The following is a 15,015-nucleotide window of genomic DNA, read 5'->3' on the forward strand; positions in this document are numbered from 1 at the left end:
TACAGAACATACCTTCTTTGCAGCTGTTTCAACCCTGAGTAAGGATGTGTAAACGAGTAAGCAAGGCTGTGTTCTGCTGCACACACAGGTAGCAGCTGTGGGCTACCGTTCGTTGAAGCCCAAGTGTTTAAAAGTTGGAAACAGAATATGTATGATGTTTTAAAAAAGCCAGAACCTTTTTTATTTTAGCCCTAAAATGATAAAATGGACTTTTTGTAAATTATTTTGTGAGACATGATAGGATAGAAAGTTTTTAAAGAAGGATTAGAAATGTTAGATTATTGTTTTATCATATATGAAATTTTACAAAATTTTCTTTAGACACTAGCATGAGAAAATGTCACAAAGTTATTGTGCAAATTAATTTTTCTTTCAGCGTGTGATTTTGATAAAAGACCAGCTATCAAAACAACAAAGTGAAGGAGATAATGTCATCAAGAAACTGAAAGAGGATCTAGATGGCGAAAAGCAGAGAATCCATCAACTTGAGGATGATAAAATGAATGTTATCAAAGAGTTAGACATGCAGAAAGAAAAACTGACTCACAGTGAACAGGCCCTAAGTGATTTACAGTTAACCAAACAGAAGCTTGAAAAGAAAGTAGAAGATTTAGTAGATCAGCTGAGCAAATCAGAGAAAAACAATTTCATCATCCAGAAGGAGAACTGTGAACTGAGGGAACACATCAGACAAAATGAAGAGGAGCTCTCCGCAGTCAGAAATGAGTTAACTCAAACTCAGGGCTCTAACAGTAATTTGAAGGATGACGTACTTAAAGAAAGGGAAACTGAAGTTCGAAACTTAAAGCAGAATCTTTCAGAAATAGAACAGATCAATGAGCATTTAAAGCAAGTTGCTTTTGATCTCAGAATGGAAAATGAAAAGTTGGTTGTAGCATGTGAAGATGTGAAAAATCAGTTGGAAGAATCTATTTCTGGCAACAACCAGATTTCTCTGGAAAAAACTGCCATGCGGGAATGGGAAAAGGCTCAGCTAGAAGCAGAATTGTGTCAAGCTGAAAAGAGGCTGTTGGAAGAAACAAACAAGTACAAACAAGCTGTGGAGGAGCTGTCCAGCACACGCAGCCTGAATACCTCTGCCTTACAACTGGAACATGAGCGCTTAATTCAGCTCAACCAAGAAAAAGACTCTGAAATAGCAGGGCTCAAAAAGAGTATTGAGCAAATGGAGACTGATCATAAACATACCAAGGAAACTTTGTCGTGTAGTTTAGAAGAGCAGAGACAGTTGACACAACTTATAAATGAGAAAGAAATTTGTATTGTGAAACTTAAAGAAAAAAGTTCAGAATTGCAGAATGAATTAGACAAATGTGTTCAGGCCTTAAGCAAAAATGAGACTTTAAGGCAGACCATAGAGGAAAAGGATAGATGTCTTGGATATATGAAAGAAGAGAACAATCACCTACAGGAACAGCTGGAGCGGCTCAGGGAGCAGCAGAGTCGGGCTGTGCCCGGGCCTGAGCCTAGAACCACTGACAGCACTGCAGAACTAGAGTCTGAGCTGTCTCAGCTGCATATAATCAAGGATCATCTGGAAGAAGAAATTAAACAGCACCAGAAGATGATTGAAGATCAAAACCAGAATAAGATGCAACTACTCCAGTCTCTACAGGAGCAGAAGAAAGAAATAGATGAGTTCAAATACCAGCATGAACAAATGAGTATCACACACACCCAGCTTTTTTTAGAAAAAGATGAAGAAATTAAGAACTTGCAAAAAACAATTGAACAAATCAAAGCCCAGTTGCACGAAGAAAGGCGGGACATTCAAACAGACAATTCTGATATTTTTCAAGAAACAAAAGTTGAGAGCATGAATATAGAAAATGGAAGTGAAAAGCATGATCTATCTAAAGCTGAAACAGAAAGGCTAGTGAAGGGGATCAAAGAGCGGGAGCTGGAGATTCAGCTTCTGAATGAAAAGAACATCTCTTTAACTAAACAGATTGATCAGCTGTCCAAAGATGAGGTCGGCAAGCTCACTCAGATTATCCAGCAGAAAGACTTGGAGATACAAGCTCTTCATGCCAGGATCTCCTCAGCTTCCTATTCTCAGGATGTTGTTTACCTTCAACAGCAGCTGCATGCCTATGCTATGGAAAGAGAGAAAGTAATGGTTGTTTTGAATGAAAAGACAAGGGAAAATAGCCAGCTAAAAACAGAATATCACAGGATGATAGATATTATCAGTGCCAAAGAAGCAGCCCTTCTTAAGCTGCAAGATGAGAATAAAAAAATGTCTACTCGAGTTGAAAGTAGTGGTCAAGATATGTTTAAAGAAACCATTCAGAATTTATCCAGGATCATCCGAGAAAAAGACATTGAAATAGATGCACTAAGTCAGAAGTGCCAGACCCTGCTGACAGTTCTGCAGACTTCTGGCAGCGGTAGCGAGGCTGGAGGAGTGAACAGTAACCAGTTTGAAGAGCTCTTACAGGAACGGGATAAGCTAAAACAGCAAGTGAAGAAAATGGAAGAGTGGAAGCAGCAGGTAATGACCACCGTCCAGAATATGCAGCACGAGTCAGCCCAGCTGCAGGAGGAGCTTCACCAACTTCAGACACAAGTTTCGGTTGACAGTGATAACAACTCTAAATTACAAGTGGACTACACTGGCCTGATCCAAAGTTATGAGCAGAATGAAACCAAGCTTAAGAATTTTGGGCAGGAATTGGCACAAGTTCAGCATAGCATAGGGCAGCTTTGCAATACCAAGGACCTCCTGTTAGGAAAACTTGATATTATGTCACCTCAGCTCTCTTCTGGCTCATCACTTCACTCTCAGTCAGCAGAGTCTCTTAAAGCAAGCCAGTCTTTTGGGCCACATGAGTCTTCTCAGTTGCTTCAACAAGAAGTAGATGATCTGAGAAAATCACTGCAGGAAAAAGACGCCACAATTAGAACGCTCCAGGAAAACAACCACAGACTGTCAGACTCTGTTGCTGCTTCCTCAGAGGTAGAAAGAAAAGAACACAAACAAACAGATTCAGAAATTAAACAGCTGAAGGAGAAACAAGAAGTTTTACAAAACTTACTTAAGGAAAAAGACCTCTTAATCAAAGCCAAAAGTGACCAGTTACATTCTTCAAATGAAAATTTCACTAACAAAGTGAATGAAAATGAGCTTTTGAGGCAGGCAGTGACAAATTTGAAGGAGAGAATATTGATTTTAGAAATGGACATTTGTAAATTAAAAGGGGAAAATGAAAAAATAGTAGAAGCGTCCAGGGAGAAGGAAACCGAATATCAGGCATTACAAGAGACCAACATGAAAGTTTCCATGGTGTTACGAGAAAAAGAGTTTGAATGCCATTCAATGAGAGAGAAGGCACTTGCTTTTGAGCAACTATTGAAAGAAAAAGAGCAGGTAGGTTTGGATGGGGTATGCAGAAACTGCTGAGGACAAAGGAGCCTTTTTAATGTGGGTTATTTAATTTTTGATGCTGTTTCTGAGGATAACTAAACTTCTTCACTTAGTAATAGTTATTTCAAAGTATTTTGTTTTGGGTGCAGTTTCCTCATAGACATTTGGAAGTCTCTCCCCAAAATTACTATATATTTTCAAATATTTTTAGTAGCAGATTAATTCTTCATAGGTTCCTCAGCGTAAAACAAAGATTCAGTAGCAAGTAACATCCTCTCTTGTAATAGAAGTGAGCCCTCTTCTTAAGAGGGTGGTAGAGACGGCCCCCAAGACCTCGAGCACTAGGCAAGCATTCTGCTTACAAGTTATTTCCTCAGTCTGTCAGAGGGAACCTTCAAGTCATGTTAATCACAGGGCAGGCATATTTCAGTAGCTTCTAGAAATGACCAACATCTTAGAGATACCTGTATAAAAGGGAGGCACTAAGAAATGTCTGACCATGAGCTGCAGTAAGGATACCTTTACACTGTGGCTTGTGTGTGTATATATTTCTGGATGTTTGAGAGAAACTGAGAAGTTTCAGAACACCAAAATTATGCATATAATATGTGACAAATTCTTAGAAAAGTATGCTGGATGATTCATTAAATTTGATTTTACATATTTTTTATTTATTTTGTATGTGTGCTTCTGGCACAGTGAACATGTAGAAACCAGAGAATGTCTTTTGAGGTCAGCTCTCTTTCTCCTCCATGTGAGTTTCTCAGATCAAATTCAAGGCATTAGGCTTAGCCATCTTTCCCTACTGAGCCATCTAGCTGGCCCTAGATTGACTCTAATGGATCAATCAAAACACAGAAAAGTGTTTGGAGTTAGTACTTCCTTAGGCATAATAGGCCCTGCAAATACTCTAATTCCATCTCTGTCACCAATAGAACTTTGGTTATGTTTTGATTATATTGGTTTGTTTATTCACTCATAAAATGGAGGATCATAGCAATTAACTGTAAAGTGTCAGTAGCCTTTGATGTGTTCACTGGCTTATGTAGTCATTTTAAGCTCCTTTAACCTGTTTTAGTGGAATTTTACATGTTCAGTGTAGTAAGAACTATTGAAGATTTGCTGCTGCAGTATGTCTTTGAAGTTACTTTTTAGATGTGAATTCTGTGCTTTGGTATTGGAAATTTAAAAGGGGATGATAGGCAGAAGAATGCAATGCTCAGGGACAGTTTCTTTCTTCTGTTGGCCATACTAGAGATTGAACCTAGGGCTTCATGCTTACTGGGGAGACCGTGTGCCACTGAGATATAACCCCAGTGCAGCATTTGCTTCTTAAACATGTGTGTTCCTAGGCACAGGGTTCAAAATGGCTTGACTTCTTTTGCCGGTGGGTTCTTCTGTAAGGGTCCTGCATTATCTGATTTACAAGGTACTCTGCCAGGCATCGTGCATGGGATTCTAGCACTTGGGAGATGGAGGCAGGAGAACCAGGAGTCAGCTTGACTGCTTTGTGAAGCTAGCCTAGGTCTTCCAGAGATCTCAGCTTTGATGGTCTTGGCCTGTAGTGGTCTATAATTGGTTTACAAGGCCTAAGACTCCACTGTTCTCTGACAATGGGTGTAGTATCTTAAAGGGTTCGTTTGCCTTTTTTGAGACGGGGTTTCTCTGTGTAGCAAGAACCCTGGCTGTCCTGGACTCCATTTGTAGATCAGGCTGGCCTCAAATAGAGATCCGCCTGCCTCTGCCTCCAACTGCTAGGATTAAAAGTGTGCCCCACCATGCCTGGTGTGTCTTACAGTTCTAAGAGCATAACTAGGAGGTGGGACAGTGGAGTCTCTTCTTGTACTTTGTATGCTTTTTAAAATGCAGTTTTGGCAGTTGGTGCCATTTCCTTCTACTTCGTTGACATGTACAGATCTAAATTATGCAGCTTTACTGAAGATCTGTATTAAGTATTCTATTAGTTGACTATACTTAGTATAAGCTAAAATTTTTTTTATAATTTTCTTTATTAATTTAAAGGTACCTGTGCTTAACCTATACAGGTTGAACAGCTTTAGTTGAAAATCAAAAACTGTCCAAAGTCTGAGACTTTGATCGCCAGCCGGATGGTGTGCCACCTCACAAGGGTTATCTATTATTCTCACCCCTGTTCTGAGTTGTTCCCAGAACCTTAGGTAGAGATCGTGTTATAGATGAAGTAACTGGGGATGGGCACCTCATGGTCAGTTCTCTTTATTTTGACTAGTTGTGAATTTCTGTAATATCTCTTTCCACTCCAAAAATAAGCTTCTTTGTTGAAGGGTGAAATCAACACTTACGGTGGGTGAAAGATACGTTTTTAGGATGGAGTTAGAAGTTATCCTGGTTTAGTAAAGTGGGAAGAGTAGGCCCTCTTTTAGGTCTATGACCCCACTGACCCCACTGGTTTGCATGACCAGGAATGAATTCTCCCAGGAGGCAGCAAGTCCTATTCGACAGCTGCCTCTTGCCTCTAACATATGCTACTGTGGCACTATTGATGATACCTTGGTAGGCTAGTCCTTGTTGTCCACAAGTTTGCAGATGGGTAGGACCACTAACTGCTTTTCTTTCTATGCCTCTTGCATCCACCTTTAGGTATTCTGAGAGCCTAGTGCTCAGGGAGGAGGTTTCCAGCTCATTCCCATCCAGTTCCTCCAAGCCCTGTGTCCACAGTGTGTGTGTCTGCGGCAGCAGGGTCTCTCCTTCAAGTGCTGGGAGGCAGACAAGGGCTGTGCCAATATTCTTTGGGGCTTTCTTGGACTCTCTTGATTAACAACAGCTCAAAGGGAGCTTTCCAAAGCCCGGCACTGGGGTTTTTGTAGGACAGTCTGTGACTCTTGTGGAGGCCAGTATCGCCCCAAGTGGTATGACTTCATTTAAACTATATGTATGTATAAATACATACATTCACTTGTGTGTTTTGTGTGTGTATATATATTTAAGTAAACATAAAATAATGTTTTCCTATGGCTTTTCAAATGCATTTAGTGCAATTTATTTTTCCTCCCTCTTTCTCTCTTTGTCTATATTACCCTCCCAATCTAAAGGAATTACTTTTAGAATAGCTTTGGGCTTATAGACAAGTTGTAGAGATTGTGAAGAAAATGTTCATCTACATCAGCCTCACACCTAGTGTCTCACTCTCTCTTTGGTTTTTTTTGAAACAGAGTTTCTCTGTGTAGCCCTGTCTGTCCTGGAACCCTATCTGTAGATCAGCCTTGCCTTGAACTCAGAGATTTGCCTGTTGTGCCTCCCAAGTGCTGGGATTAAAGGCGTGTGCCACCACAGCCTAGCCCAGTTTCTCTTATTTCTACTTATCTTCCATTTTTCACTGGTTGTTACAGCTAATGAACCAGCATTGCAGCATGACTGAGGCTTGTGCTTATTGGAATTCTACGGTAGTCATCTCTTGTCCCTTTTCTGCTGCAGAGTGCAGTGTAGGATACCACAGTGTAGTTAGATGTCACGTCTCCTTAAGCTCCTCCACATTATCTTTTTCTCAGAATGTCTTTGGATTTATTGACTTTGTTATTGCTAACTGTTTTAAAGTTATTTAATGAAGAAAATGACTTTTTGAAACTCTTTTAAAGTTAAAATTGTTTCTTTCCAAAAGGGCAAGGCTGGGGAGTTAAATCAACTTTTAAATGCAGTTAAATCAATGCAGGAGAAGACAGTTACTTTTCAACAGGAGAGAGACCAAGTTATGTTGGCCCTGAAACAGAAGCAAATGGAAAACAGTACCCTGCAGAATGAGGTATACTTTCACTGTAATAGACAGTAACTCAAGCTGTATGTTTAGTAACCAGTAACTAAGGCAAATGAAATTATCTTGTGGTTTTTCTCTTCCTTTGATGTGCTATAGGAGGATTTTAATCTCCCTGGGGTACATTATAAATTTGTTTTCAAAAGGGAAAACGATGACACATACCTTTTGCATAAGAAAATTATCTCATTCATAAAGTATGAAAAAAAAATGAGATTTACTAAAAAGGTACTCTGCCATAGGAGCCCAGTACTTCTGTTTATAGTATATTTTATATATTTATATACATATATATAAGTATATATATATATATATACTTAGTATATATATATTTATATACAGTTTACAGTATATTTCTGTTTCTGTTATAACCCATGAGATGAGACCTTGCAAAGTAAAGCTTCCTAAGGAATCTTTATGTAATTTGGGAAAAGGTTTTCTTGATATAAACATACTTTGCAATGTATATTAATATACTATTATATATTATATATAATATAATTGATATTCACAATAATAATTACACTTGTTATAGTTAGGTAAAACATGTTATATAATTATATTATGATTTAAAATAAGTGTTATAAGTAACAATTATAACAATATATTGGTACACTATACTAATACATTTCTATAATATGGAAACATTTAATTTTTTGGGGGGGATGGGCATTACGTAGAAGGAAAGTAAAGAAAAGTCCTCTACTTAGGTTCAACGCTTACATGACAAAGAAACCCGGTTAAACCAGGAACTACAGAGACTGCGTGACCACCTCTTAGAGTCAGAAGATTCTCATACCCGGGAAGCTCTGGCTGCAGAAGATAGAGAGGCTAAACTGAGGAAGAAGGTCACAATGCTAGAGGAAAAGCTAGTTTCATCCTCTAATGCAATGGAAAATGCAAGGTGAATTTTCCTTTTTTTCTTTTTGGTATGAACTTTAAACTGGTCACTTGTTGAGCATCATTCTCAATAAACATATTTCTTATATTAGTTCGTTTCACAAACGTAATTGTTCCCAGTTTACAGATGAAGAGTCTTGGGGTGCAGTGTTGTGAAAAAGCTTGCTCAAGGCAGGCACACGGTATGGGTCTCATGAGAATCCAGCACTCAGACTTGTGCCACTTCACCCATCTTAGATACTGTCTGCACTGTCACTTGTCATTTTAGGGGAATAGTCCTACGATACCGGCAGGTTTTACTGGCTCTGTTCAGTTCCCCAAGAGCTAATTTAATTCATGTGGTTTTACTTTGAGCAAGTCATTGAAGGTTTGCAGCATATGGATGTTAGAAATGAAAGTGTGCAGGAAGCAGCAGGTTGGAGACATAGGCCACCTTGAAGAACCAACCTGTGGCCAGGGAGAAGTTTTGAGTGACCCTTCATAAGTATTTAAAATTTTCTTTTTTCTCAGTATAAAGATTTTATTCTTAGTACTTGGTTTTGTTTTTGAGACAGGGTCTCAGTAATTCACACTGGCTTCAAACTTGCTATCCTCCTGCTTCTGCCTCCCAAGTGCTAGTAGTACTAGCACACTTGACCTTTTTACTGTGTACAGTGCTGGGGTATGAGAAGACAGTAGACAGTTGTGTCTTCAAAGGGGTATAAGTAGAGACAGCACTGAAAGTGAGTACCTTCTCTACTTTTATGGTAGAGTATTGTGCTTTCTGATTTAGATGGAAAAACTTATTTAATGTGGAAATTAAAACAATGAGTGGTCATTTGTACATGAGTTTTTACATAGTTAGAAATGCCAAAATATCCTCAGGCTATAACAGTACCATGTAGTTTTCAGGCCCTTTATTTTCTCTAATACTTTCAGTCTCTACCCATTTTTATTTACCCTTTGCTATAATTTCCCAGATAAACCTCCTCAAGTGGAGCTCTGGTGTTATCTACCAGTCTGTATCACTCAGCTCCCCAAATACTATTTCCTATTTCTTTTTTATTCCCTACTTTCTTTTCTCATGTTCTGAGCAAAGGATGGACCTAACTCTCTTAAGAGTTTTTCTATGACTCTTACCTATTTTTAAAATTCTGTTTTCTTAAAAAAAAAAAAAAAGATAGATGGAAAAAAAATCTGTTTTCTTCACAAGGATTATTTAGTACCCTAGACCTCGTATCTGAAACCAAATCCTGAAGTGGTATCTTTTTTCTGAACATGAACAGTGCTTGGGTCTTTGATGGCCCTCATACTTACATTCAATGTATAGGTGACTGTAGAATGTCTTAAACTCTCTCCTATTTAAAAAAAAAGGGGGGGGTAAGTTCACTTGTGTTTAGAAATAATGCTGTGGATCTTCTATTCTTCCCACAGCAAGTATTAAACCTAGATGATAGTAAATATCTGTCATATGAGTAAATGGAATCCATGTGCCGCATGATGGTTTTGACCCTTTGGCAAAGCAACACCTACTGTCTGTTTACTTTCTGAGCGCTTGAAAGCTCCTTTACCCTCACAGTCATGCATTAATCTACTACCCAGTCCGGCTGAGTACAGCCGGGACATCTGGAGACAGTTTAGGTCTTAGTTTGCCTCTTGTTCCACAAGAGGGTGCTGTTTGGTACAATATCTTTCAAGTGAATTGCTTTTAATTAGCTTCAGTAGTTAGTCTTGAATAAGGTAACTGGATATTAAATACTCATAAAGACCCTTGTGGTAGTCTGAAAATAATCACCATTCACCAGACACACTCTGAAGATAAGATATAAACCTGACCATGCATGGCAGTGCATACTCTTTATCCCAGCACTTTAGAGACAAATTTGAGGCCAGCCTGGTCTACTTAGTGAGCTACAGGTTAGCCAAGGGCTACCTAGTGAGACCATGTCTCAAAATTAATATTAATTAATTAATCCAAAAAAAGATGTAAGCCAGGATAGGTTACTTTTGCCAGCTTCGCAGGATTTATTATTATCTTGTACGTGATAGGCCTCTGGGCATTATCTAGAGGTGGTGATTGAGATGGAAAGACCCAGCTGTGGGCAGCAGCTTTCTATGATCTGGGGTCCTGGACTGAAAATAAAAAAGGAAAAGAAATTAAACAGAGTAATTCATTGCTGTCTGCTCTTGGCTGTGGATGCAGTTATGGCCAGCAGCTTACACAGACTCTTGCCACTATGACTTCTCTGCCATGGCGGACTGTACCCTCAAACTGAGCCAGATAAGCTCTCTTAAGTTGCTTCTTGTCGTGTATTTGGTTACAGTAATTAGAAAACCAACCAATGTAGTTGCTGTGTAAGTCTCTTAGGGACCTCTGGGTCTGTATTTGGAGAAGTGATAGGGTTTGTCATGTAGACAGAACAAAGTTAATAGAAAAAGGTAAGCAATCAGAATTGTTTGTCAATCTGGGCGTGGTGGCACATGCCTGTAATCCCATCACTCTGGGAGGCAGAGGCAGGCGGATTCCCTGAGAGTTCAATGTCAGTGGCGAACCTGGTCTACAAAGGGAGTCCAAGACAGCCAGGGCTACACAGAGAAACCCTGTCTTGAAAACCAAAAAGAAGAAGAGGAGGAGGAAGAGGAAGAGCTGGAGCTTGTCAGTGAATGGCCATTGGAAAGTTGCAGTTCACCATGATTGCATGTGTGGGATGCAAAAAGGTGTCACTAAACTCCGTTCCTTGTTAGGGCTAAAGCTGGCAAAATAATGTTGAAAGTCCCTACAGGTGTGAATTTATGGTAAATTCTACTGTGGAATTTAAGTCTAGAAACATGAAAGTTGCAAGCTACTTGTAAATTTTTTTTTTGTATGGTTTCTTATTTAGTCTATTTTTTATTAATTAACTTAATTTATATCTCTGTCATAGGCTCTTCCCTATTCTCCTCCCAGTCCTACTCTCCCTCCCACATCTCCTCCTCATTCTTCAGAGTAGGGGAACTCCTAGACACCCCAGCTAACTATCTGTATGAGGCCTGAGTTCATCTTCCTCCCCTGTCCCTTGGTTAAAGACTTTCCATCCGGGGAAGTGATCAAAAAACATTAACCTAATTCTTAATCTTTAAAAGGACCATTGTTTGCTGATGGTTACTTTTACAGGATGATTGACAGAAACAGATCAGAGCAACTCTTGAAGGTTTTTTTGTTGTTTATTTGTGATTTAACTTGAATTTAACACACCAAATGTAGGGAAGGTCAAACGAGAGAAGATTGGAATATCCATGTATAAAACTAGACGAAGCTGTGGAGGCGGCTGGGCAGGTGTTTGAGTAATGGGTGGGTGGGTGCTGGTATGCCTATATAGCAATGTAAATGGCTTCAAACCATGCACTTGATAGTCAATATGCAAGGAATGTGAGGTTTGCCACTGTTAAGAAACTGCAGAGAAGCTTTCTTTTGTCTTGCTACTTTCTCACTAAATACCTTGCAGTCTAACCAGAATTTAATGTAGCGTGATTTAGGAAAAGCATTTGGTTGTTACTGTTGTTAAATTACTTAAACAGATGGAACAGTTTGCCTTTATTCTTTTCTTTGCAGCCATCAAGCCAGTATGCAAGTAGAGTCATTGCAAGAGCAGTTGAACATGGTCTCCAAGCAAAGGGATGAGACTGCAGCACACCTTTCTATGTCTCAGGAACAAGTAAAGCAGTATGCTCTGTCACTAACCAACCTGCAGATGGTTCTCGAACACTTCCAGCAGGGTAAGTTGCGTACAGGCTTGATGTATAAGTGAAGACAAGTTGTAGTTACGGTGATTTTGCCTTATTTGAATATGAAGGTATAGGCATAGGAAATCCTTAAATGGTTACTGACTAGTTAAGGAGAAAGGTAAGTTGCTACCACCAACTTAATTCTCACTCCTTTTATGATTAAAGCTATCTAATTAATATGAAAGTTGAGGAGTTAGAAAGATAAATAAAATGAAGAAGGAGAATCAAGTGATAAAGGAGATTGTACATGGCTCGTGAGATGGCTCAGTGAATAGGTGCTTGCTGCTGAGCATGACGACCGGAGTTTGATTCCCCAGGACCCATGTAGTAGAAGGAGAGAACCAATTCTTGTAAGCTCTCCTCTGACCTTCAGATGCACACTGTGGCCCAAGTGCATCAGACATACACACAAAGAAAATAAATAAAATTTATCAAGGACCTGTGTGTTGGTGGCGCACACCTTTAGTGCGCACACCTTTAGTACCCACACTAGAGTGACAGCCAGTTGGGTCTCTGTGAGTTCTAGAACTCAGAGAGAGTTCCAGGACAACCAGAACCACTTAGAGAGACCCTGTTTTAACAATTCCAAAACCTGACAAAGAAAGAAAACAATTTAAAAGGAGAGCATACAGAGACGAGAATGATATACACATAGGAAGAATGGTTAGGTTTTTGAAGCGCCTTTTAGATATTAATCATCATAATTACTGTCCTTTGAAATATTAAACTTGTTCTTAGCAAGTTAATATTTGTGCCTTGAGGTGGCTACATTTTCTAGCCTAAGTGGAAAATACTGTTGCAGAGAGAGACTAACAGAGTCTAGAATGTTTTATGCTAAGAACCAAGTATGCTTTTTTACATTCACCCTGCCAACATTAGATTTACCCAGTGAGCCATCACTGACCATCAGTTTGTTGACTCAACACATGTAATAATTATTAATTTGGTTAACTGCTAGATTGGGGGAGGAGAGTAGAGGATATTTTTGTGCCTAAGGGAAACTTTAATTTGTACTTGGGACCTTATAGGGCTCCACAATAGTTGAAATCTTTAAATATATGATTCCTTACATCTACCAGGTGTGGTAGTCCACACCTTTAATCCTAGTACTTAGGAGACAAAGAGGTGGATCTCTGAGTTACACACCAGCCATGGCTACATGGTAGGACCAAAAAAAAAAAAAAAAAAAAAAACCTAAACTAAAACAAAGAGAGTTTTGTTTTTTGTTTTTTTTTTTTTTAAATGTAATTGCTAGTCTGAGTATAAGAACACAAGAGTGTGGCAAGCAGGCTGTATAGAGAGTGCGTCTCAGAGGAAGAAGAATGAGCTTATTACCCAAGAGAGAAGACCCTGCAAGGCAGATACAGGCACCTCGTGTTAGTGCCACTTGACATGTTCACCAAGACTTTTCTACTTCTCCCTTGAGGTCTTTAGATATATTTTTAACTATTAAAAGTGTAAGTGATGCACTCTATCTTTTCTTTGTCCTTAGAGGAAAAAGCTATGTATTCTGCTGAGTTAGAAAAGCAAAACCAGCTCTTAGCTGAATGGAAGAAGAAGGCAGAGAGTCTGGAAGGAAAAGTGTTATCACTGCAGGTAGGCAAACAACTTTCTTTTAAGATCTTTGTCTTGGAAATGATCTCATAAACTAATCATTATTTTAATGTTTGAGTGGATATATCCAGCTGTCTACTTCATATAACAATGAACCGTTAGGCTCTGAATCTCTCAGGTGACTTAACATTTAGAACAGGCACAGTAAATGTGAGCTGAAAGGCACTTTAAGTGTTTTAGCACACTTCAGTATCTTAGGGACTCTGCAAGATGAAAACAAATTAATCGAATTAAGTTGAAACAAATTAAGTTGAAGTTTTATGTTTTGAATAAAATGTTTTATATACTGTATTTCATATGTATTCAGATTTTTATATATTATCTCATTTGATCTTTTTTTGTGGTTTTCTCTCTTATTACTGATTTTAGTAATTCGAGGGAGTTTGCTTTGTTCTGTTGTTTTTGTTTGTTGAGTCAGGGTCTCACTTTGTAACCCAGGCTGACCTTGAGCTCTCAGCAATTAGATCTTGCCTCAGCTGTCCAGACACTGGGATTACAGGAGTGAGTCACTATGCTCATTCTTTTATTTTATAGACTCTTGAAATTTTTTCTCATTATTTTCTATTTTATATACAAAGTCATGTATAAGGTATGGGTGAAATCAATCCCTCTGGTGAGATATGATACCAAAGTAACTTGCTTTGGATTTTGGAGACACTTTTCTCAGTCATAGGTTGACTCTGGCAATAGCTGGTGAAAGTAATAAAATACCTTTATCTGGAGTTATTGGTGGAAATTCTGTTTAGGACTACTCCAAGAAAGGAAACATTTTCTGTTACGTCTTAAAAGTTTTATTAAATTTTAAGTGGCTATAAAACTTTTAATGTGTACATTAGTGTATATAAAATATGTATCGATAGGAGGATAACAGTTGAGCAAATACGCACCTTCTCACAACACAGTGTAACTGGAATTCTTCGTTTGCAGCTCCTGCATACTCTTCCAGGGTCCTCCTTCCAGTTGTTTCCTATGGAAACTGGCATTCTATCTGTTTTCCCATTTACTATGAAGGATGTTTTACACTCTGTGCAAGCAGTGTGCTTACTATGTACTTCCTTGTTTATCTCTCATCATACATATACACGGATCTCTGTCAGCTATGCTTTGATTAGAATTGTTAACTTACAGGAGATCCATGGCAGCCTAAGCTTATCAGAGGAGAGTTTCCCTCTCTTCCTTCCTTCTTTCCTTCTTTCCTTCTTTCTTTCCTTCCTTCCTTCCTTCCTTCCTTCCTTCCTTTCTTTCTTTCTTTCTTCCCTTTCTTTCTTCTCTTTCTTTTCTTTTCTCTCTTTTTTTTTTAATTTAATTTTTTATTTTATGTGCATTCGTGTGACGGTGTCAGATCCCTTGGAATTGGTGGTACAGACAGTTGTGAGCTGCCATGTGGGTGCTGGGAATTGAACCCAGGTCATTTGGAAGAGCAGACAGTGCTCTTAACCACTGAGCCAACTCTCCAGCCCTTCTTTTTTCTTCTTTTCTCTTCTTTTCTCTCCTCTCCTCCCCTCCCCTTCCCTTCTTTTCTTTTCTTTTCTTTCTTTCTTTCTTTCTTTCTTTCTTTCTTTCTTTCTTTCTTTCTTTCTTT

The 15,015-nt window shown here is 38.8% G+C and overlaps 1 protein-coding gene across 1 annotated transcript in view; it reads left to right on the top strand.

Annotated features, from left to right (window-relative positions):
- Positions 1-15,015, top strand: part of Trip11 (thyroid hormone receptor interactor 11) — a 71,015-nt gene that overhangs the window by 28,796 nt on the left and 27,204 nt on the right. The window contains exons 11-15 of the mRNA XM_055592861.1: positions 377-3,391; positions 7,026-7,166; positions 7,886-8,079; positions 11,647-11,810; positions 13,312-13,415. Coding sequence (XP_055448836.1) covers positions 377-3,391; positions 7,026-7,166; positions 7,886-8,079; positions 11,647-11,810; positions 13,312-13,415 — 3,618 coding nt within the window. The remainder of the gene's footprint in view (positions 1-376; positions 3,392-7,025; positions 7,167-7,885; positions 8,080-11,646; positions 11,811-13,311; positions 13,416-15,015) is intronic.

This window comes from Psammomys obesus, unplaced genomic scaffold (genome assembly GCF_907164565.1).
Source record: "Psammomys obesus unplaced genomic scaffold, mPsaObe1.curated_primary_1811, whole genome shotgun sequence".
In the NCBI taxonomy this organism is placed as follows: Eukaryota; Metazoa; Chordata; class Mammalia; order Rodentia; family Muridae; genus Psammomys; species Psammomys obesus.